At 40.8% G+C, this 26,005-nt stretch overlaps 1 protein-coding gene across 1 annotated transcript in view; it reads right to left on the reverse strand.

The window, feature by feature from the left end:
- Window positions 1-19,360: 19,360 nt before the first annotated feature.
- LOC126183787 (SET and MYND domain-containing protein 4-like) overlaps window positions 19,361-26,005 on the reverse strand; it is a 187,201-nt gene continuing 180,556 nt past the window's right edge. Inside the window, exon 9 of the mRNA XM_049926026.1 lies at window positions 19,361-21,156. Coding sequence (XP_049781983.1) covers window positions 20,838-21,156 — 319 coding nt within the window. The 3' untranslated portion in view covers window positions 19,361-20,837. The remainder of the gene's footprint in view (window positions 21,157-26,005) is intronic.

Below are 26,005 nucleotides of genomic sequence, written 5' to 3' on the forward strand. Positions count from 1 at the left end.
ATATACTTGACACCTAACAGGAAGCCAGAGATACCCAATGCTAAGCCACCTCCACTAGGACTCACCTCGGACAGTAATTCAGTCTCCTTGTATTGTACTTAAAACTGTGTTGTGCGTCTGTGATTAACTTACGTATGCACAGCCTATGATATAATAAATTGGTACTGACTTTGAGCTCTAAAGTATTGTCATTTGTGAGGCACACTTTTTAATGTAGCACATAACATCTCTTGCAATTCTGGTAGAAAGATCAGTGAAAAAAGGATTTGTTGAGAGATACAGAACTTGGTTTTCACAGTACTGCTGTAGCCCAGAAGCCACTAATGACAAGAATTAGTGCTCAGCATAATTTAGAGTGGTATAAAAAATGCTACCATTGTTTTGTGGGGCATCAGGAGAACGTTTTCTGAAGTGATAAGCTGCAATGTAAGGCATACCCAGCAAACAGCCATGTATACATCTGTAGAAAGCTTCAAGAATGGCAGCAGATTGTAGTGACAGCGGAACCTGATGGAGCTGGTATAATCATCTGAATCAGTATTTGTTGGCTTGTACTGGGCCCATTCATTTAAATATATGGCAAAATTAACGCAAATGTTCATGGAATTTTTTAAACAATAGGAAGTTTCCCACACACAGTGGCAAAAATTTGTAATCTGACCATTTTCTGAGTAAGTATTATAATGCTCATGAATGAGGCCACCGCATTGTAGTTCTACAAGAAATCAGGTTGACTTGCTGGCTGAATAGTTCAAAGCCCTGACGAAACCTCCAAAAACACCCTTGGGGTGACCAGTTATGTTGTTTGTATTCCAGATCAGTTTGCCCAGAAACTATGGAAACAACTATTCATGACAATTAACGAAGAATGGAAGCACACTTTGCCTCCATTTGTTGGAACTTAATTTTTGGGGACCTCCTTTACCATTATTACAGTGTTTAATCTTTTGAGGAGGCTCTCACCTATTTGTTACCTGTTCACCATCTCCAGAATAAAAATTGTGGGTTTGAAGAGGCTTTTAGCCACGGAGTGTATTTCACGTATTTTTAAATGCTGTCACTGTATATGAGTTAAGAAGCAGGGAGTATTAGTCCATCATACAATAATAGGGACTTTTTTAGATACACGTTACATCCCTGGAACTTATATTTGATTACAACATAGCAGAACATTTATACTTGCCAGTAAATAAGTGAGGCCTGTTATGCTGGTTCATAAAATTTTGATCTGGCGTGATGCCATAGCTACATCTACATCTACATCTACATCCATACTCCGCAAGCCACCTGACGGTGTGTGGCGGAGGGTACCTTCAGTACCTCTATCGGTTCTCCCTTCTATTCCAGTCTCGTATTGTTCGTGGAAAGAAGGATTGTCGGTATGCCTCTGTGTGGGCTCTAATCTCTCTGATTTTATCCTCATGGTCTCTTTGCGAGATATACGTAGGAGGGAGCAATATACTGCTTGACTCTTCGGTGAAGGTATGTTCTCGAAACTTTGACAAAAGCCCGTACCGAGCTACTGAGCGTCTCTCCTGCAGAGTCTTCCACTGGAGTTTATCTATCATCTCCGTAACGCTTTCACGATTACTAAATGATCCTGTAACGAAGCGCGCTGCTCTCCGTTGGATCTTCTCTATGTCTTGTATCAACCCTATCTGGTATGGATCCCACACTGCTGAGCAGTATTCAAGCAGTGGGCGAACAAGCGTACTGTAACCTACTTCCTTTGTTTTCGGGTTGCATTTCCTTAGGATTCTTCCAATGAATCTCAGTCTGGCATCTGCTTTACCGACAATCAACATTATATGATCATTCCATTTTAAATCACTCCTAATGCGTACTCCCAGATAATTTATGGTATTAACTGCTTCCAGTTGCTGACCTGCTATTTTGTAGCTAAATGATAAAGTATCTATCTTTCTGTGTATTCGCAGCACATTACACTTGTCTACATTGAGATTCAGTTGCCATTCCCTGCACCATGTGTCAATTCGCTGCAGATCCTCCTGCATTTCAGTACAATTTTCCATTGTTACAACCTCTCGATACACCACAGCATCATCTGCAAAAAGCCTCAGTGAACTTCCGATGTCATCCACCAGGTCATTTATGTATATTGTGAATAGCAACGGTCCTATGACACTCCCCTGCGGCACACCTGAAATTACTCTTACTTCGGAAGACTTCTCTCCATTGAGAATAACATGCTGCGTCCTGTTATCTAGGAACTCCTCAATCCAATCACACAATTGGTCTGATAGTCCTGGCATTAAAAGCAGTAATGTACATTCACGTATTGTATATTACACTTTCAAAACCACCGTGCGGTCTAATGCACTGCTTTCCAGGCGGGAAGGCTTGCCGATCCCCCACACGAATCCACCTGGTGGATTAGTGCCGGCCAGTCTGTGGATGGTTTTTAAGGCAGTTTTCCATCTGCCTTGGCGAATGTAGGCTGGTTCCACTTATTCCACCTCAGTTACACTATGTCAGAAATTGCTGCGCAAACATTTTCTCCACGTACGCGTACACCATAATTACTCTACCATGCAGTGACCCATGGTCACTGACTCATTGCATAGGGGTAGGTACTAAAGAGGTACCCCACGGCACAAGAGCTAGTGCTGAAGATGTGTAATGAACCGACACTTCACCCTGGGAAGGTGGCTGATGATGTTGTATACTTGAAAGCATAAAAAGTGGTAGTGGCTGAAGTTTGAAATGCCCACTTCATCACACAGGAACCAATTATGTTACAGAGTGTACAGTACTGCTCATAAAAGTAAAGGACTCATAATTATGAGAGTAGCTGAGGGAGTTACACCTTACTAACACTGAGCACAAAGCATGCACCCCTTAAAATTACACAAGAAAATCTATGTATTATTCCTAGGATTGAAAACATCAAAAAAGCACTTGAAGCTGAGAAGTGGTGAGAAGGGTGGAACAACAGTAAAAAATATCTAAATATTAGAGCACTTAATCTAGTGACTTCATATTAAGAACTATTGTGAGGTGATGCTGCACCCCTGGCAGAACTGCTAAATCTGTCCTGCCCTCTAACAAAAGTACATTTCTGCAATTTTTTCTACACAGATTTAGCAGTTTTTATGATTTTGTAAGTAAGTTTTATAAAAATGAAGTATGTTGAAAAAGGCATTGAAGAAAAATATTCCACCCTTGAAACTTTTTGCATTTGCTTTGAGCTTTTCTCTTTCTCCTGTTTCTTCCTATGTTATTTCCATTTCCCTCAGGTCTACTTTAACTTCTTTGATCCACATCATTTATGTATTGGAGATCTTCATTTATGGAAATAGATTTCTTGTTGTAGAAGGTTTTTGTTAATTGAAAATCCACCTCCATTTTCACTGACCTTGCTAAGTTAGCTTCTTTGTCCAAAACATTTAGTTGTATATTTCACCTAGATATTTAAATTTTATAGCCTCATTTATTCTTCAATAATCACTTTCCACCTATTTTGGTGCCTCCTGTGCATCTGTCTTGTACTCTTCTTTCCCACATAGGCCAGCTATTGAAGCTGTATGTTGTAGGAAATTTATTTGCATTGTTGCATGTTCTATAGGTTTAGGTAAGATTGCAAGGTTGTCAGCAAAAGTCATACAGTCAATACTCATATTATCCCCTTTTATCCCAACTGTGATTTTCTGAAATTCCTCCTTGTTCTTCTCTTCTTTTCCTGTGTTCACAGATTACCTTCACTTGTAGCCAATTGAACAGCAGTGGAGACAGTTCACCTCCTTGTCTTACACCAGTTTTTATCTAAAAAAATCTTCACCTGAAAATTTAATTTTTCATTTGGTATGTTTTTTGCGATTGCCACTCATTTGTTGTCAGCACTAAACTCTTACTAAATGTTCTTCTATACCTGATTCTAAATTTCAGATTTAAAATTTGTACCAAACAGGATTGTGTTTTTCTAAACCCTCCTCAGTGATCTCCTTTTCGCTGATTCAGTCGGCTTTGCAGATTATTTTGTAACACTTTTGAAAGAATCTTGTAAGTCACTAGAAGGAGGGAAATTCCTCTGCAGTTGCTGGCATCAGTTTGATCTCTTTTCTTGTGGATTGGGGAATTAATGCTGTTTCCCAGACTTTCTGAAAGACTCAATGTTGCTTCTTGTCTGTTCCAGCACCTTCAATGTTCCACATGTCAGCCTTATCATTTTTCAAAAGTTTAAAGTTATTTTGCATTTCATCTATGCTAGGTGGGGGGGGGGGGGGTTCTAAATTTGTGTAGATGCATGCTGAATTTTGTTCTAGAAATTTTGGTTCCTCACAATTTAACAGCTTATTGAAATAGCTTACTAATATTTCACATTATTCGTAATAATCCTCAGTTGGCAGAAGTTTGAAAAAACCAGAATCCTTGAGTGAAATAACATATTTGATTATGCAGTAAGTTGCCATTGTTTGAGATTCTACAATACTGCAGTGAAGTATCAGCGAAAACTCCCATGTTGAATATGAGTGAGCTGTGCAGGTGGAAGCTGTGTGTGTGAAACGAGCGCACTGTTGTTACGTAAAATGTGTTAGACACCTGTTTGGCAATAGTTGTTTCTTTGGTGCTGCTTGCAAGAAACGACACTATAGGAAAGACAGTGGCTACAGCTTGCCTTTACAGTTGTGAGCATCTTTTCGTAAGCCGAAGATAGGAACATAGGGGTAGGAGAACTTGCGCATCTCTTCTGGTTAGTTTTTAAACCATCTATTTGTCTTTTTTTCCCTGTGCTTGCACCCTTGTCAGGGGTGTGCATTGATTTATCTGAAGGACAGAAATCTTAAACTGTGTAACCACAAGGATACGGGGCTGATAACACAATATTAAATACATTTTCACATATTACATCTGCAAACAATGGAAGATGTTAAATAACTGCTGCACTAACCTAACATTTATGTTGAGCAGCTAAATAAATTAAAATATACATGAAAATTCAGCTCACATATTTTGCCAAATACAGTAGTGGCTAATCCTTAAGATTTAAGACTCAGTGTCTATTTTAATTACTAAAATATAGAAAATACATTGTAATACCTTAATAGAGCATGTTATATATTGATGTAAGCATATTATTTCCTTATAGCTGTATGAAACAGTTGACAAACAGAAATTCTGCCTTAAGAAGCAGGCAAGCATAGAAAGCAATTGTAGTGACACTGTTCGTGTTTTGCGTCGCACTTTAATTAGCGTAGACCGGGACTTTGTCCTAGGGATGTCCGAGGTTAACTCACTGGGCACGGCCCGTGCAGCCTGAGTTGTTGTTGTTGTTGTTCCGCCGGCAGAGGTCGCGTCCGAATTCTCGCGTGCCCTCTGGTGGACGGGACTTGCGGCAACTACCGTCCGTAACGCGCCGTGCCGATGTGCGCCACCCACGATCTTTCTGGTGGCTACTACAGCAATTACAAGCACTGTTGATCGCTATGTACACAATACTTTTCGGGCTTTTTTTCCCTTAAGATTTAAATTTTTTATGGGAAAGGATTAGGTCAAGATAATTAATACAAGTTTGCCTTTAGATAGTCAACAGAATGAAATGCATATTTTCTTAGAAAATCTTTAATTTTCCTCCTGAAGTAATTTACAGGCACAGAGTAACAATTACATATATAATACATGTATTTAATGTAATCACCAATATGCCAGTACCATATGGCACACTCTTCCTGTATTAATTTTGCAGGAAAAGCTTCAATTCTGTAATATAGTTCTCAGTATTTAATGCAAAATGATAGTAACTCGACCATGTACATTACAACAGATGTTTAATCTCGACACTGTTTCTGCAACGGGGTCACACACTATGTGTTGCAAAAATAGCGATCACATGCTGTCTTCCAGTAAGGGGAAAGTTCTTCTGCGCAACTGAAATGTAATCAAGCAATATTTTTCCCTTTAATAACACTCAGTCATTATAGTATCCTGGCTAATTCATTTCCTACATACATATAACTGAGGGATCAAAATAAGCAAAATTGTACAAATTTTATACCTACGAATATACGATCATATTTGACTCGATCATAGCGTTCTGCATCAGCTGTTCATCTGTCGTTGCAGCCAGGCTTGTACAGCAGCTACTCACGTGACATCGCTTTCAGGTCAGAACGTCAACGCAGCCAGGCGTTTTACTGGCGTGAGACATTCCTGAAGGGGGTCAGACCTGTTTTTCCGCGTAGCCCGTTGCATCTCCGCCCGTTCGTTTCCTGTGGGACTGAGATTTGGCGCGGAAGCAAGCCAGTCGAGAAGAGGTATCTCACTGTTTTGAAAACTACTTTTGACGCATGGCTGATATCTGTATTGGAGACTGATCCTGTTGAAAACAAATTAATCTCGCAGGATGTAATTGTCGTCGTACCGGTGAAATTTTAAGCTTACCGATAATATGAATATGGCGCAGAAGATTTATTTGTTTTAAGTGGTTTTATGACATTTACTACCTGACGAACTGCCAGGACGAAGGTCAGGAAAAAACTGCATGATCGCTAATACGAGGTGCATTCAAGTTCTAAGGCCTCCGATTTTTTTTCTCCGGACTGGAAAGAGATAGAAAGATGCGCATTGTTTTAAAATGAGACCGCGTTCATTGTCAATACGTCCCAGAGATGGCAGCACTGTACGGCAGGTGGAATTTTACCGCCAGTGGCGAGAATGAGAACTGTTTTAAATACTTAAAATGGCGACGTTTTCCTTACTTGAACAGCGTTTTCTGAATTTGCGTGGTGTGAAACCAATTGAAATTCATCGACAGTTGAAGGAGACATGTGGTGATGGAGTTATGGATGTGTCGAAAGTGCGTTCGTGGGTGTGACAGTTTAATGAAGGCAGAACATCGTGTGACAACAAACCAAAACAACCTCGGGCTCGCACAAGCCAGTCTGACGGCATGATCGAGAAAGTGGAGAGAATTGTTTTGGGGGATCGCCAAATGACTGTTGAACAGATCGCCTCCAGAGTTGGCATTTCTGTGGGTTCCGTGCACACAATCCTGCATGACGACCTGAAAATGCGAAAAGTGTCATCCAGGTGGGTGCCACGAATGCTGACGGACGACCACATGGCTGCCCGTGTGGCATGTTGCCAAGCAATGTTGATGCGCAACGACAGCATGAATGGGACTTTCTTTTCGTCGGTTGTGACAATGGATGAGACGTGGATGCCATTTTTCAATCCAGAAACAAAGCGCCAGTCAGCTCAATGGAAGCACACAGATTCACCACCACCAAAAAAATTTCGGTTAACCGTCAGTGCTAAAAAAATGATGGTGTCCATGTTCTGGGACAGCGAGGGCGTAATCCTTACCCATTGCGTTCCAAAGGGCACTACGGTGACAGGTGCATCCTATGAAAATGTTTTGAAGAACAAATTCCTTCCTGCACTGCAACAAAAACGTCCGGGAAGGGCTGCGCGTGAGCTGTTTCACCAAGACAACGCACCCGCACATCGAGCTAACGTTACTTAACAGTTTCTTCGTGATAACAATTTTGAAGTGATTCCTCATGCTCCCTACTCACCTGACCTTGCTCTTAGTGACTTTTGGCTTTTTCCAACAATGAAAGACACTCTCCGTGGCCGCACATTCACCAGCCGTGCTGCTATTGCCTCAGGGATTTTCCAGTGGTCAAAACAGACTCCTAAAGAAGCCTTCGCCGCTGCCATGGAATCATGGCGTCAGCGTTGTGAAAAATGTGTACGTCTGCAGGGCGACTACGTCGGGAAGTAACGCCAGTTTAATCGATTTCGGGTGAGTAGTTAATTAGAAAAAAAGTCGGAGGCCTTAGAACTTGAATGCACCTCGTACGAAGCTATATGCGTTAACGGCCCCACTCGTGAGCGACGGAACTCTGCAGTTCGATGCAAGGGCATGCAATCGCTTCGCAGATCGCACGTGTGACGACAAATCACAGCGATCGGTCGCTGATCGCGAGCAAATCCCAGGCAATACGGTGAATCACATGCGATTTGTGCAAGCAATATAGCTTCTTGTCTGATTAGCAGCGACATATGGCAATATGACTGCATGTCGCTTTTATTAGTTATTGAGCATGCTTGTGTAGTTTAGTCTCATTTCGCGTTGCCAACGTTGAGAAATGACTTTACGTTTCAATGTATAGCTGTTGAGGGACGACGAACCACTGTGCGAAGTGAAGTTGGAGCCGGAGTTGGCATTAATATAAACAAAAAATGGTTCTAATGGCTCTGAGCACTGTGGGACTTAACATCTGAAGTCATCAGTCTCCTAGAATTTAGAACTACTTAAACCGAACTAACCTAAGGACATCACACACATTCATGCCCGAGGCAGGATTCGAACCTGTGACCGCAGCGGTCGCGCGGTTTCCGACTGTAGCGCCTAGAGCTGCTCGGCCGCACCGGACGGCCTAATATAAACACGTAGTACAAAATACACCCTCCGATTTTGCAGTGATTATCATATTGAAGCTTGTGTGGTAGAAGTAGAAACGATCGGAAGTTTATAGTAATGGTCACGAGACACTGTGGTCCACCAGATGATTATGAGTTATTTAAGAAACAATTACACCCACTGTATAAAGTTTTAAACTTATAAACAGAATGATGTAACATAATATTAAGTGAACATTTTAATTTAAATATTCACAGCATATCTCTCTACAACTATAGTCAAGCCCCTTGTCATTTCAGATAATCCAACTCTCTCTCATATAATCTTTAACGAGAGTTATAGTATAATCATTGCTGCTATTAACAACATTGCTATCGACATTTCGAGACGCCAAAATAAATTGTGTAAATACTTGCACTTAAACTATAATATTACTGAAGGAAAATTAACTGAGGACTAATAAATGAAACACGAATTGTATTAACACACTGGAAAAATGTACATAACCCGTTTTGCTTCAGTGGAAAATGTAATATATGTAACTTAAATTTCTCAATAAAATCAGTTCAAAACAGGTTTAATTAGCAACAATGATTGCTTTCTTAATTTTAATTTTTTTGCCAGAATTCGTGGGGATGGGGAAATCAAATACAACTGCTGCTGAACATAGTTCATTTTCGTTGCAGAACTTCCCGACACAGTGACGTTCGCGGTAATACTGATTGATATCGCTCAGCAGATCGCTCGAGTGTGACGGGGTCGAGGTGAGCGACCGATTGCAGCAGTATCGCACGCGACAAATCTCTGCGATCTGTCGCTCATGCAATGACCCCTATACGATTATGTATGTTTTCGAAAACCAAGGCCAAATTACCTGAACCCTTTTACAGGAGTTACTTTTGAGTGGTTCCCAATCAGCCAATGAACACTAAGAATTCGATGACCCAAAAGAGCGAAATTTCAAACATTTACCCATTATGGATATGGAACACTGCGACTGTGATCGATAAAGGTTTTATTCTTTAATTTTTATTTTCCATTGCCTGTTTCGAATCGCCTAGCGATTCATCATCAGATGGTACATCTTTACTGGATGTTTGTAGCATTGTGGGGGTCGTGTAGCTGTGGTAAAGTGTATAATCGAAGCATGTAAGCACTGAATGTGGCGAGAATTATTCACATTATGAGACCAATTTAGTTGCATTACTTGTAGTTATTAACATCTGTTGATCTGTTCTTGGTGCACCCATTGTTTTGGAAAACATAAAGTGACGTTAATTTTACACTACTTCACAAACTTAGCGACAGGTGAGAACTTCCACGTGTTTTATAAAAAATAAATAAACCAAATAGCATGATTCAAGTTATGTTTTAAGAGTTTGTGTTGGAGCAGTTTCTTTATTCACCACTCGCAGTGCACTTTGGTGACAGTAAGTACATATCTATTTATGTTATTTTCATTATTGCAAAAATAACATGTATTGACATTACAAACTTGACAAGTGCTAGTTACAAAATCTAATAAACAATGAGTTTGGATGATATCCGCCTACAGTTTCAGTGCTGAAATTACGTTTGACATTTATCTTCATGTCTAATACGAGGTGCATTCAAGTTCTAAGGCCTCCGATTTTTTTTCTCCGGACTGGAAAGAGACAGAAACATGCGTATTCTTTTAAAATGAGGCCGCGTTCATTGTCAATACGTCCCAGAGATTGCAGCACCCTATGGCAGATGGAATTTTACTGTCAGCGGCGAGAATGAGAACTGTTTTAAATACTTAAAATGGCGACGTTTTCCTTACTTGAACAGCATGCAATCATTCGTTTTCTGAATTTGCGTGGTGTGAAACCAATTGAAATTCATCGACAGTTGAAGGAGACATGTGGTGATGGAGTTATGGATGTGTCGAAAGTGCATTCGTGGGTGCGGCAGTTTAATGAAGGCAGAACATCGTGTGACAACAAACCGAAACAACCTCGGGCTCGCACAAGCCGGTCTGACAACATGATCGAGAAAGTGGAGAGAATTGTTTTGGGGGATCGCCGAATAACTGTTGAACAGATCGCCTCCATAGTTGGCATTTCTGTGGGTTCTGTGCACACAATCCTGCATGACGACCTGAAAATGCGAAAATTGTCATCCAGGTGGGTGCCACGAATGCTGACGGACGACCACACGGCTGCCTGTGTGGCATGTTGCCAAGCAATGTTGACGCGCAACGACAGCATGAATCGGACTTTCTTTTCGTCGGTTGTGACAATGGATGAGACGTGGATGCCATTTTTCAATCCAGAAACAAAGCGCCAGTCAGCTCAATGGAAGCACACAGATTCACCGCCACCAAAAAAATTTCAGGTAACCGCCAGTGCTGAAAAAATGATGGTGTCCATGTTCTGGGACAGCGAGGGCGTAATCCTTACCCATTGCGTTCCAAAGGGCACTACGGTAACAGGTGCATCTTACGAAAATGTTTTGAAGAACAAATTCCTTCCTGCACTGCAACAAAAACGTCCGGGAAGGGCTGCGCGTGTGCTGTTTCACCAAGACAACGCACCCGCACATGGAGCTAACGTTACGTAACAGTTTCTTCCTGATAACAACTTTGAAGTGATTCCTCATGCTCCCTACTCACCTGACCTGGCTCATAGTGACTTTTGGCTTTTTCCAACAATGAAAGACACTCTCCGTGGCCGCACATTCACCAGCCGTGCTGCTATTGCCTCAGCGATTTTCCAGTGGTCAAAACAGACTCCTAAAGAAGCCTTCGCCGCTGCCATGGAATCATGGCGTCAGCATTGTGAAAAATGTGTACGTCTGCAGGGCGATTACGTCGAGAAGTAACGCCAGTTTCATCGATTTCGGGTGAGTAGTTAATTAGAAAAAAAATCGGAGGCCTTAGAACTTGAATACACCTCGTAGACACTGATTATTACTCATGAAATAAACAATAGGGCTCTGCATGAAGGCTTTTTTTGTGCACTAGACGAAGAGAAAACGAGTGATGCGTAGGTGTACCGTTGTGGATAGTTGTGTGTGTGTGTGTGTGTGTGTGTGTGTGTGTGTGTGTGTGAGAGAGAGAGAGAGAGAGAGAGAGAGAGAGAGATAGAAAGAGAGATTTTTGTCCGGAGTTTTTTAATTTTAAGTTATTTGCTAAATCAGTCTGTACATTTAAGAGGGCGTTGTGTGATTTATTCTTATGGGTGAAATTCTGTAATTGTTCCAATAGATCCATCTTTATTCCTTTGTCTACAGTGTGTAAAATATGTAGTTTTGTTTTGGTGCCTGTAACTGAATGACTGTTTTGTGCTATGTGGGCTTCAAACTTGAATTATTTAAATTTCTTAAAGAGTGTGTGTCTGTGTGCTCGTTGTATTGTTTGCCCAGTGTAGTAGCAGGTGTAGCTCTCTCAGGTTAATTTATATATACCAGATTTTTGAAACGGTGGAGTGGCTGTTTCAGTCTCATAAGTTCTTTTGTTTTGTGTTTTGTTGTTTGTGTGGAAACTTATTTTAACTTTGTGTGGCTTAAACAGTTTTGCAAGCTAATATGAAATGTTACTGAGGAAAGGCATGGAGATTATTTAGTTCCTTCTGTTATGGACTGTGTTGCTGATGCTGTCTAGTTGATTTTTTTTTCATATAACTTGTCAACGGTGGATGGGTCATCAGCATTGTTGTGCGCTTTTGTGATGATGATGATGATGATGATGATGTTTGGTTTGTGGGGCGCTCAACTGCGTGGTTATCAGCGCCCGTACAATTACCTAATCTTTGCTCAGTCCAATTTCGCCACTTTCCTGGATGATGATGAAATGATGAGGACAACACAAACACCCAGTCATCTCGAGGCAGGTGAAAATCCCTGACCCCGCCGGGGTGCGCTTTTGTTTTTGATATGTTTAGTTATTTAGTTTTGAAATCAGGGTTAGCATGAATTATGTTTACATGGTTGAGTGCTGATCTAAAAAAATGATAATTTACGTTGATTTGGGTGGCACAGTGTGTTTTTTACAGTGACATCCGAAGTTCAAAATGGTTCAAATGGCTCTGAGCACTATGGGACTTAACTTCTGAGGTCATCAGTCCCCTAGAACTGAGAACTACTTAAACCTAACTAACCTAAGGACATCACACACATCTATGCCCGAGGTAGGATTCGAACCTGCGACCGTAGCTGTCGCGCGGTTCCAGACTGTAGCGCCTAGAACCGCTCGGCCACTTAAGCCGGCCCATCCGAAGTGGTGGGTTTCCTATAGATTTGGAATTTAAATTTTTTGTTGTGACAGGTTATGTTTAGGTCAAGAAAATTAATTCCATGTTGTGTCTGGTGTTCAAGTATAAAATGTACTATGGGACGTATATTATTAACTTTCTAAGATGAGAAAATTACCGAACTATCAGTTTAATAAGTCACAGCTGCAAAATACTAACGCGAATTCCTTACAGACGAATGGAAAAACTAGTAGAAGCCGACCTCGGGGAAGATCAGTTTGGATTCCGTAGAAATGTTGGAACACGTGAGGCAATACTGACCCTACGACTTAGCTTAGAAGCTAGATTAAGCAAGGGCAAACCTACGTTTCTAGCATTTGTAGACTTAGAGAAAGCTTTTGATAATGTTGACTGGAATACTCTCTTTCAAATTCTGAAGGTGGCATGGGTAAAATACAGGGAGCGAAAGGCTATTTACAATTTGTACAGAAAAAAGATGGCAGTTATAAAAGTCGAGGGACATGAAAGGGAAGCAGTGGTGGGGAAGGGAGTGAGACAGGGTTGAGGTCTCTCCCCGATGTTATTCAATCTGTATATTGAGCAAGCAGTGAAGGAAACAAAAGAAAAATTCGGAGTAGGTATTAAAATCCATGGAGAAGAAATAAAAACTTTGAAGTTCGCCGATGACATTGTAATTCTGTCAGAAACAGCAAAGGACTTGGAAGAGCAGTTGAACGGAATGGATAGTGTCTTGAAAGGAGGATATAAGATGGACATCAACAAAAGCAAAACGAGGATAATGGAATGTAGTCGAATTAAGTCGGGTGATGCTGAGGGAATTAGATTAAGAAATGAGACACTTAAAGTAGTAAAGAAATTTTGCTATTTGGGGAGCAAAATAACTGATGATGGTCGGAGTAGAGAGGATATAAAATGTAGACTGGCAATGGCAAGGAAAGCGTTTCTGAAGAAGAGAAATTTGTTAACATCGAGTATAGATTTAAGTGTCAGGAAGTCATTTTTGAAAGTATTTGTATGGAGTGTAGCCATGTATGGAAGTGAAACATGGACGATAAATAGTTTGGACAAGAAGAGAATCGAAGGTTTCGAAATGTGGTGCTACAGAAGAATGCTAAAGATTAGATGGGTAGATCACATAACTAATGAGGAAGTATTGAATAGGATTGGGGAGAAGAGAAGTTTGTGGCACAACTTGACTAGAAGAAGGGATCGGTTGGTAGGACATATTCTGAGGCATCAAGGGGGGAGGAGATTAGTGTTTAACGTCCCGTCGACAACGAGGTCATTAGAGACGGAGCTCAAGCTCGGGTGAGGGAAGGACGGGGAAGGAAATCGGCCGTGCCCTTTGAAAGGAACCATCCCGGGATTTGCCTGAAGCGATTTAGGGAAATCACGGAAAACCTAAATCAGGATGGCCGGAGACGGGATTGAACCGTCGTCCTCCCGAATGCGAGTCCAGTGTGCTAACCACTGCGCCACCTCGCTCGGTGAGGCATCAAGGGATCACCAATTTAGTATTGGAGGGCAGCGTGGTGGGTAAAAATCGTAGAGGGAGACCAAGAGATGAATACACTAAGCAGATTCAGAAGGATGTAGGTTGCGGTAGGTACTGGGAGATGAAGAAGCTTGCACGGGATAGAGTAGCATGGAGAGCTGCATCAAACCAGTCTCAGGGCTGAAGACCACAACAACAACAACAAGATGAGGTTTCTATTTCAGTGGTTGTCCCATTGTATAGTATCAATGTATCATCAACATAGCGTTTATAATAAACAGTTTTGTTAACTTCTTTTTTTTATTTTTGCTTTAAAAAATTTGTTTTGTAGATCATTCATACAGATGTAGTAAGCCAGTTAAGCCACTGCTCATTGATAAATTATAATTCTGAATATAGATTTTGTTATTAAAGGAAAAATAATTGTGAGCTATCACGAATTTTTATTGACCCATTCTCGAGGACGTATATAACAAACGATCATTCTGACGGAGCCATCCGCATATAGTACAGTCGCCAGGGCGTGAGAAATTTGAGCACTAGTACCTTTTATAATGTCCTTTTGCTGCAATGCACGTTGCAGTTCTCCCACGGAGACAATCGTAGAGGTGACGAATGTGGTCTTGCTGAATGACCTGCCATGCAATGTCCAGCTGGTGTCTCAGCTCAGCTCAGACTTGCAGACCGCGCAAGATGACGTTCCATTCAGTCCTAAACACGCTCATTGGGGTACAGATCTGGGGATCGTGTTGGCCAGGGTAGTTGACGTACACCTTGGAGACCAAATTGGATGGCACGGATACATGTGGAAGTGCATAGTCGTGTTGTAAAAGCACATCAAATTGTTGGTGCACTAACGGTAGCACGATTGGTTCAATGACGTTTTGAGTGTACTGCGCACTGTTCATTGTTCCCTCTACGAGGGGCGTTTGAAAAGTCCGTGCAAAAATAAAAACTACATATGTGTTTGGGGTAAGCTCTTTTTATTTTTCGACATAGTCTCCTTTTAGACTTACACACTTCGTCCAACGCTGTTCTAATTTGTTGATCCCTTCCGAATAATAAGAATTGTCCAAGTCTGCAAAATAGCTATTAGTTGCTGCAATTACCTCCTCGTTTGAATAAAATCTTTGTCTCACTAGCAATTTCTTCAAATTAGGGAACAAATAGTAGTCCGAGGGAGCCAAGTCTGGAGAATAGGGGGGATGTGAAACGAGTTGGAATCCTATTTCCATTAATTTTGCGACCACAACTGCTAAGGTGTGTGCTGGTGCATTGTCGTGATGGAAAATGACTTTTCTGCGGTCCAATCGCCGGCGTTTTTCTTCCAGCTTGGTTTTGAAACGGTCCAATAACGATGAATGATATGCACCTGTAACAGTTTTACCCTTTTCCAGATAGTCGATGAGGATTATCCCTTGCGAATCCCAAAAGACAGTCGCCGTAACCTTTCCGGCCGAAGGAATGGTCTTCACCTTTTTTGATGCACATTCTCCCTTGGTAACCCATTGTTTAGATTGTTCTTCGGTCTCAGGAGTATAGTAATGTATCCATGTTTCATCCACAGTGACGAAACGGCGCTTAAAGACCGGCGGATTCTTCCTGAACAGCTGCAAACCATCCTTTCAACACTTCACATGATTCCGTTTTTGGTCAAGCGTGAGCAATTGTGGAACCTACCTTGCGGATAGCTTTCTCATGTCCAAATGTTTATGCAAAATATTATGTACCCCTTCATTCGAGATGCCCACAGCACCTCACGCACCTTAACTCATCTGTCATCCGTCACCATATCATGGATTTTATCAATGATTTCTGGAGTCGTAACCTCCACAGGGCGCCCAGAACGTTCAGCATCAGTTGTGCCCATATGGCCACTCCGAAAATTTTGAAACCACTTACTAACTGTTCTAATCGAAGGTGCAGAGTCACCGTAATGTTTATCAAGCTTCTCTTTAGTCTCCTGAGGCGTTTTGCCTTTCATAAAGTAATGTTTAATCACCACACGAAATTCTTTTTCGTCCATTTTTTGGCAATCACTCGACTTCCTTGATTCACACGAATCCCAAACACAAAGAGATAGACCAATATGGCTGAAACTTGGTGTGAGTTCTTTCCAAAGGTGCTGCTAACTAAATACGACCTCGATACGCGCCGGTGGTGCCATCTCTCGGACTTTGCATGGACTTTTCAAACGCCCCTCGAATGATCACCAGAGAACAGCCATTGTAAGATGTGGCTACCCACACACCATGGTGTCGAGTGTTAGCCCTGTGTCCCTCTATCATGCACGCTCCAGACATTGACGCTCACCTGCACGACGCCTTACATATGCATGAGCATCACTGGCACAAAGGCAGAAGCGACTCTCGTGACAGAAGACAAGTCTCTATTTGTCTACCCATACAAGAGTTTATCGCGACACCACTAGGGGCGGGATGCATGATACTAGGGCGTGAGAAGGAGATGCCCTAACGGCAACAGGATCGTAACCCTGCTAAGGGTCCTCGCTGATACCCCTGGAGCAACAGAGTCCCTAATTTGTTGCGAAGCCGTGGTGTAGTCCGATATGGCACGGTCTTGGTGTGCATCTCGTATAAGTCAGCGCTGTCCGGACCCAGGCTTACGGGCATGTGCACCTTCTTCTGAGCACTGACAACAACGTCGATGCACTGTGGAAATCTCTCGCCCCATGTACAGCGCAATTCTGCACTACGAGCACCCACCCCTGCAGACACACTATACTCCCTCTCTCAAACTCCATCAACTTCACAAACGGTTCACGTCCACTCTGTCATGGCATTCTAACAATGTTGCAGACACAGGTAGAGTACCGTATGTCACGGCAAACTGGCTCTGTAGATGAACAACTGCTGCGAAACTTGCAACATCCCGTGGCTGATAACGTGGTTCCTGTGGATTTGATCATCACATTAACTGCCCTCTCTTAGTGCCCTGTGCAAGTATAGTATGCGTTAGTCATGTGTGTCAAGGTTTTTTTTTATTTTTCATTTTTCGGTAGTGTATAAGCACTTCTGCCTTTTTTTCTTTTTTTGCTGAAGATCATTACCCACTTATCCGTTGGACCCACGCCCGGCCACACAACCTAAATAACGTGAGCAAGGAACCTGAATTAGATACCACAAGCAAAAAAGAAGCAACAATTCCAGGTGCATAATACAGGGTGTCCCAAAAAGAATGACCCGATTTTAAATAGAATTATTTATTAGGAAGAAGGGCTTAACACCAAGAAATTGCATATTAAATTACTCAGAAAAGACAAAAGTTTCTAAAAATCCATCGTAAATGTTCAAAATGTTCTCTATTGGCTGCACGGATGACATCTAGCCGATAGCCAAATTCATCCAAAAAAATGTTCAAATGTGTGTGAAATCTTATGGGACTTAACTGCTAAGGTCATCAGTCCCTAAGCTGAAACACTACTTAACCTAAATTATCCTAAGGTCAAACACACACACCGATGCCCGAGGGAGGGCTCGAACCTCCGCCGGGACCAGCCGCACAGTACATGACTGCAGCGCCTTAGACCGCTTTTTTTTTTTTTTTTTTAGATCTCATTTTGTTCGCTTTCGTTCGTTGTATCTGCTCGGGGCGGACGTCGTAAGACACCTGTTTTAGTTCGTTGTTGATCGGTGAACTCAGTTTTTTTATTACAGGGGGCAGGTAACCGCTCGGCTAATGCCGCGCGGCAAAATTCATCCCAAACTGAGCGTAAGGTGTCTTCTCTCACTGAAGCTACAGCAGCTGATATTCTGATTTTTAGTTCATCAATGTCACGAGGTAATGGAGGAACCTAAACACATTGCTTGACATATCCCCATAGGCAGAAATCACATGGTGTTAAGTGAGGGGACCTAGGAGGCCAAGAGTGTAAAGCCTGGTCTCGCGGTCTTGTAAGCCCTATCCAACGTTGAGGCACGTTGGCACTGAGGATGCGCTCGTAGCGACATCTAGTGGATTCTTTTCTGAAATTCTAGGCCATACCGATTACATCTAGCGCTGTTTCAGTTACGTAGTGACATTTGTCTCAATATTATTACAAGTTAAAATCGGGTCATTCTTTTTGGGGCACCCTGTACATTCTCCATTCGTTCTACTGCAATTTTTGCTTGTATCTTCGTGTAAAGTTCTTCATAATCTCCAACAGATAAGACTTCATGGGGCTGTCGTAATTTGGGTTAACAGGACATTAAACTATAATGACTGCCCAGCCTTTGTATACACCCTACATCTCCTTTCCCAAGGTGGCTTCCATCAGCTCCCCCTCCCGGATGATGCCCTCTCTCCCTCCATTTATCCTTCCTATCTACTCTGATCCTCAACCCCCCCCCCTCCTTTCTCGCGTCCTTTCCCTGGGCTCCCTCTTCCTCCCCCCTTCCATCCTGTGTTTTCTCCCCGCCTATCATCTCCTTTCTCTCCCCCCCCCCTCCCCGAGTCCTTTTGTACTCCCCTCCTCTGCCTTCCCCAATCCCTGGCCCATCTGCTCAGCATCCCCCACCCCTCTTACGGATCCGCCTCTTCCATTGGCTCCTTTCCCCCCTCCCCCTTCACTTTTCCTCTCCTTCCCCCCCTTATTCCGTCATCTGACCAGTTTCCCCCCACCTGCTCTCGGGTGTGGTATGTCGTATTTGTGCCAACTTTTAGCGCAGTGTTTAAGTGAGTGTTCAGTGTTGTGCGTCCTTCCACAGTGTTGCGAACAGAAATCATGCTGTCGCTGGGTGTGCTTTTTATATCTCTTGCGAACAGAACACAGACTGTCGCCGTGTTTTTTTAATTGTCTGTCTATTGTTTTTCTGCTTTCTGTGTGTTTTATTAGCTTCATCGACCCTGTGTTTTATGTTTTATGCTCCAGAATTTTCTGCCATTTTTACCTTTAAGTCACCGATTTTATCGCCAACTGTTATTATTTTTTATTATCTTCATCTTTTTAAAACAAATTTTGTAGGCTGAAGAGCGGCGTAATAAGCTGCTGCCAGCCCGCCCCCTTTAGAGGGAATCGAAACCCGATAAAGGAAAAAAAAAACAGCCTTTGTAAATACGGTAGAAGGATTTTATCATTAAATATGCTGCAGTAACAGAGATTAAAAATTTATTGTCCTTTACAGTATAACGAACGCAGAAGTGTGTTTTACTATTGTTACTGCGTATTACATATACCATCCCAGTGCATCAAAAGTAGCAGGGAAAGTGAAAAATCTTTAACTCGAAAATATTGCCAGTAGTGTGCTTTTTCTTTTTAAATTTGGTTTGCTTCCTCACAGGAAAGCAAGCATTATATTAACAATGCAAAAACAGTTGCCCCAGTAGTCACTTTTTGGACGAAAGACAGCGCTATAACATTCTCATAAGGGGACCGCGTCTACTCGTCGTCACCGATTTCGTCCAAATTTATGGGATATGTAGTGCTTGACCAGAAATGAAAGTGATGGAAGTGGCGGCTCCAGACAGCCGAGAGTTTAGAAGAAATAGCATTTTTGGCGCGGATTGGGCGACTCGTGCTATTTATGTTAGTGTAGCATCCAGGCGACGGTTGGCGCAGCGGAAAAAGTACAGAACGGTAATCCGAGGGTCGCACGGCACAGTCCATAAGCGAAAGCTTTTTCATTTTTTCTTTTCAGTTTTTCTGTTACTTTCACTGAAAATAAACCATAGAATGCTCAGTATATTGTATTTATTAATATTTTCATAAAAGGCACGAAAAAGAATGGCAAAGGTCAACCTGCGATTGCAAATAAATTCCCAGGGCGAGATTGTAAGACGAACATAAGAACTTAGAAAAAAAAAATTAGATTCTTTGACTATTTTACAGTTGATGGTTTACATGCGCTGGAGAGACACTCGTCGTAAAAGCAGAGGAGGCACTAATTTTCGCGGCATCTTGTACATGTTATAAACGCTGTATTTTCACCATCACAAGGTTGTTTTAAAGTTTCTCTACAAAAACGTGGTTTACACACATAAAAGGTTCTCTCTCATCGGACATTTTTGCAGCAGACCACGCGTAACAAAGTCCTGCATGATAGTATTCCAATCCCTTCTTGGAAAAGTAACTGCATAGTCCTCGAGGACGCTGTAAGTACGACCCTTTCGTGGAAATTAATTTGGAGTCCCAAATATTCCATTGCCTTTAATTTCATGCCTTTTATCAAAATATTAATAAATACAATATATGGATCATTATTTCGGATTATATACAAAATGTAAATAATGTAAAAACTGAAAACAAATAAGAAAAAATTTCCACATAGGGACTCGAATCCACGATGCTCAGATTGCCGTTCAGCAGTCTTATCGCTATCTGGATGCTACGCTAACATAAACGGCTCATGACTTGCCCGATCCTTGTCGAGTAGGCGCGGTTCTCTTGTCAGAGCTGCTGGATTTCATTATATTCTGGCAGTAATCTGGCATTATTAAAAAAAATAGTTTAATATTTACTGCGCATTTGCTGGGGGACTGACTCACACTACTAACGACACTCACAATCATTGATTCTTTTTCTGTTACTTTTGGCTCGACTGGTAGTTCACATGTGGATATCAACCATTTAGATTAATAAGGCATTAAATTATATCATCCTTTAAAAAAACCATACACACACACGCACACACACACACACACACACACACACACACACACACACACACAGTACAGCAAAAATTAGTAGCTTTACAGTTCCTACGAGCATTATCTTTTCACGTTAAAGAACTTTATCTTGTATGACGTTGGTGTTGCCAGTAAGACTCCAGCACTGATTCAGTATCTGTTGACATTTTAAAAAGTCTATGGATGGGTGAATGACGATGGGATCCAAGAAATGCATGTTCTTAGCGCACAGCTGTATAGCTATATCGAACTTTCCTTCCAAAAGTTTAGCGACAGCTTCCCTGTACGACTGTGAGAACTCGGCTATCTTACATGCTGTTTTCTTGAAGTCGACTTTCTTCTTACAATGCGGACAGCGGCGAACTGCAGTCAGGTTGCTTTCTATTGGCTTCTTGCACTGCGGACATTTGTAACTGAAACATACACAATGGACAATCGTCACACTAATCGTGTTGTGACGTTAAGCACAAAGTGTGTAAAAATTACCATAGTCTGAACTGTGTTAGACAAACATTGTAATGAAATCTGTTAGGTATAAGACGCAGATGCTGACTGGGTATTTAAGGAGATGAAATAGCTAAAGTCATCAATCCCTCATTCACCGTCAGAACAGAAGGAGTGCACCAAACCCGTCTGTGTATACAGTAAATTCTGTGTGCAAATGTGAGAAAGTGTTCTATATGTTTGCTTAGCCTGTTTCTGAGGTGAGGGAAGAAGCCCTGTATTCGCTTATTGGGATGTGGAAAACGGCCTAAAAACCCATCATCATCCATCCACTGGGTGGACTCTATCTGTGGTCGGTGTACCTCCCTGTGTCAGAAGTGGCTTCGTTAAGGGGAATTTTATGTGAAATTCGTTGAAATTTGACATTTTCTTTTTTCTACTCCATAATGTAGTTTGGACTTTCCTGGACATTTTGGTATATAATACATTAAAATCAGACAATTGTGAGACCTTCAAATAATAGTTTGAATGTTGATGTGTGACTGTCAAATTTCGTGGCTACGCATATACTGGCAGAGTTGAGCAGTCATATCTTGGGAACTACACAGTCTAGAAGGCTGTGAATTGCTTTGTTTTGTGCCTACTGCTACGTCTCAGAAGTTAGCATTAAAAACAAACAGATCAGTCCTTTGTTTCTGATACTAGTTTTCGTTGAAAGTAGTGTGATTATCGGCTATTTTTGTAGTAAGCTAACTTCTATTGCTTTTCAAACGTAAATAAAATGACTAAGCGTAAAAGTAACTTCAACAAACGCAAATTTGCGGGTACTTTCTTTCATTGAATATCAACCGATGAAAAGCCATGTCATGTTTTGTGTCCATCTCCACAAAACACTTGGTGTAAATATAGGAAAGCTGAATTTTCTGATACCCGGCATGAATTTACATGTAAACATGCTCTTCATTTGGCAGTAATGGAGGCAATCAAACCTATTTAGATATTTGCCAAATCCTGAGCTACTAAAGAAGTGTTTACATGGGAAGACCCAGAATGTGAATGAGTCCTTCAGTAATGTTGTGTGGTGCCGTCTGCCTAAAAATGTATTTGTTGGCCTTCTGACACTAAAGTTAGCAGTGTCTGATGCTGTAATAACTTTCAATGGTGGGAGCTATGAAAGACTTAAGGTTGTGGAGAAGTTGGGAACAATATTTGGACAGAACACAGGTAAAAGACTGCAGGAACTGAATGAACTTTGTATATGTGAAGCAGAGGTAGATGCTCAGCAAATGCCAAAGGAAGCAAGAAAGAAAAGGAGGAGGCAAGCACTGGGCTGTTGTGACACTGATGAATACACAGACTATGGGCCATGGCAATTCTAGTGCAGAAATGTAAGACTGTGTAGGAATTTGTAATAAAAAAGTTTTAAACCTCAATATCTCTGAACTACATTTTTTGCAATAGATGTCCCATTTTCTAGAAAAGTACTGATAGTAGAGACATGACATTTTCATAGCATTCCAAGTGTGAGATTCAACACGTATAGAACAAGAATAATTAAAATGTCCTGAGTTGTTTTGTTTTATGCTCATTCATTTACAAAAATTCTGTCAAAAAATTGAGTGTTTGAAAAAAAAGATAACATGCGACACAATACAATTTTAGTAATAATTCTAGTTCAGTGTATCTAGAAAGGTGCATTCACTAATTATGGAAAATTGTAAGTTGGTGTCTTAAAAAGTTTCCGAGATAATGGGTCACAAAATTCGATAATTTAACATTGGCGGCATAGGGCATACAATGTCCCATTAAGACATGCGATTATGCAAGCGGGCTAGGTATATGAGCCCTGACCGAATCTTTTTGAATGAAGGTGATTCTACGAGATTATTCTTTCCAGTGAGGCATTTGGTTCACTAAAATGTTTGAAGCATGAGCTGAAATTATTCTTCAGTTTTGACAGAAAAATGTTCATTCCCTTAGAAATGTGTACCAAAAATAATAAAAATGAAGAAATCTACATGTGTATACATATTGTCGTTTATTTTGCGTATCAAAGACCTACCATACAATATTTGTATCAATCTCAGACTTTCTGCAGACGATGTAGTTTCTATAATGATGGGCTACATTAGAAAAACTACACAAATATTCAGTCTGATCTCGATAAGATTTCACAGTGGTGCAAAGTTTTAAATGTTGAGAAATATAAAGTTATGCATTCTACAATATGCAAAAACTTGGTATCCTATGATTACGATATCAATTATTCACAATTGGGATCAGAAATTTGATATAAATATTTGATTGTAGCAATTTATGGAGATATGGAATGAAATGTGGTAGCATTAACAGCTAACTGCTCCATCTATGGTGTGGTACTTCATACTATAGGGAAATCTTTTACGAGGATCATTGGACAATTAAAGAGACAAATTGGTCTGGAGAAAAATGCATTTATTTTTACAAAACAATACTTTTTCTACTTTTCAACATAATCCCCTTGAACATTTATGCACTTGTTCCAATGAGCTACAATCTTTTTTTATTCCAGCTGCAAAGAACTCTTTATCTTGATGTTTGAATCAATTTCCCACAAACTTTTTCACGTCCTTGTTGTCTTGGAACCTTTTCCTGCATAATGTCTCCTTCAGAGCACCAAACAAATGGAAATAACCAGGTGCTAAATCAGTGCTGTAAGAGGGGGAGGCAGTAATTCCCAGCCCATTTTGTCGATGGTTTCACGGGTTGGTTGAGCAATATGAGGACGTGCGTTGCCTTGCTGGAGAATCACACCTCTCCTCTGAGGCCCACAACATCTTTCTCTCATGGCTGGCTTCACCTTGTTTAGTATTGGCTGTTCATTGTACGCTGCTCTTCGAGATAATCACAAAAAACTGGACATTCAGCAACCCAAAGAACTGTCAACATGACTTTTCCTGCTGACGCTTGGGTTTTGAATTTTTTCTTGACAAGTGAGTTGGTGTGCTTCCACTCCATGCTTTGTCTTTTTGATTCTGGCTCATAATAGTGAACCCAAGTTTCATCACAAGTTAAAATTTTGTTGAGGAAGTGTTATCCTTCTCTTTCATAACTTTCCTTAAGCTCTGTGCACACTCTCAACCTTGTTTCCTTCTGTAGCCGCGACAACTTGTTTGGGACCCATCTTGCACATGTTTTGCGGTACTTCAGTTTGTTACAGATAATGTATGAACTGTATCAGTACTAACATGAACCTAATCAACTATCATTTCCACAGTAACACGTCGGTCGGCACGAATAATTTCATCAATTCAACTTTCAAGTGAGGGAGTTGAAACTGCAGCTGGACGGCCGGAACAGTGTTCGTCAGTCACTGTGTCGCGACCATTTTTGAACTACTCTACACACTTGTAAAAATTTGCACGATTCATACAACCTTCACCATAAACTTTAGACATTCTACAGTATATATTCATGGTTTCTCGCCTTCAGCAAGTAAAAAACGAATAACAGAATGTTGTTCAACTAATGTGGACGTTTCAAGCAGACTCGCCGTCTTGAAATGTATTTTTGAGGTTATGAACAAAACAATGTTGATATATCAGCTGATCAGGGCTCATCCTAGTGGTGCCAGCTTAAGTAACAAACTTGCCCTACTAACAGTTTTCCCCCAGACCAGTTTGTGGTTTTAATTATTGAATGACCCTCATACATACAAATTTCACAAAGAAAATCCAGATATATCTCTACGGAGAAGAACGAGACAGGAAATGGTCAAATGATTTGGCATAAAAAACAGAATTCTGATCATCGCATGGAATGCAAGAAAATTAAGAAACAAAGAACTAGAACGTAATAGGATACTGACGAAACAAAAGACAGATATCAGGATCACGTCTAACACAAATAATAAGTTAAAATGGATCTAAGATCTAGATGATTACATTATGATTTACAGTGGACTACCACAACATAGAAGAACACGTTGCGGAGTGGCTGTACTTTTAAATAACAAATGGAAAAACATAATAATGAGCCAAGCTTACATTAATGAAAGAATAATAACTGTGAGATTTAAGTAAGTAACGAGAGCGTATATGGACCAGAAGAAGAAAGAAAATATGATACAGCTACGTTCCATGACAAATTACAACAAACAATGAACAGAATCAACAAAACAGACAATTTTTTGATATGTGGCGGTCTGAATGTCCATGATGGAAATTTGTCAGTAGCATGTGTGATACGAAACTTTATGGATAATGGAACGAGCAGCACTGGAGAAGAGCTCAGATAGTTTGCAACGTTCAGCAAGTTAAAATTAACTAATACTTTCCTCTGGAAAAATAATTAGCCATAAATGCACAATGAGCGTGCGGAAGTGGTGGTCACTCATAGATTAAATAATCACAAACGAAAAATTCTTGTCTGAGACACATGGCGTTATAGAGGATGTGACATATTTGGACCACTATCTACTAGTGTCTGTATTTATACTGCTAGATAGATGGAGAAAGCTAATAATAATAATAAGAAGAAGAAGAAAAATAACAACAGCTCAGTGAGTATACAAAATAAACTTCACCCAAGATGATAGCATAAGGACACTATATAAAAATGATTAAATCAATATCTAGGAAAAAGTCAACTAGGAATAATATTGATGAAGAGGGGCACAATTTAAGGAACTATATAGCAAATGCAATTAAAGGAGCAGTGTGGAAAAGAAAAAAAAGAACAAAACCGAAAAAATTAAGAATATAGAATGATATATTAAAAGCAGAAAGCATACATAAAAGGGAAAAGATAAAGAATATGATAAGCTTCTGCAGAAAAGCA

Source organism: Schistocerca cancellata, chromosome 4 (assembly GCF_023864275.1).
Source record: "Schistocerca cancellata isolate TAMUIC-IGC-003103 chromosome 4, iqSchCanc2.1, whole genome shotgun sequence".
Taxonomy (NCBI): domain Eukaryota; kingdom Metazoa; phylum Arthropoda; class Insecta; order Orthoptera; family Acrididae; genus Schistocerca; species Schistocerca cancellata.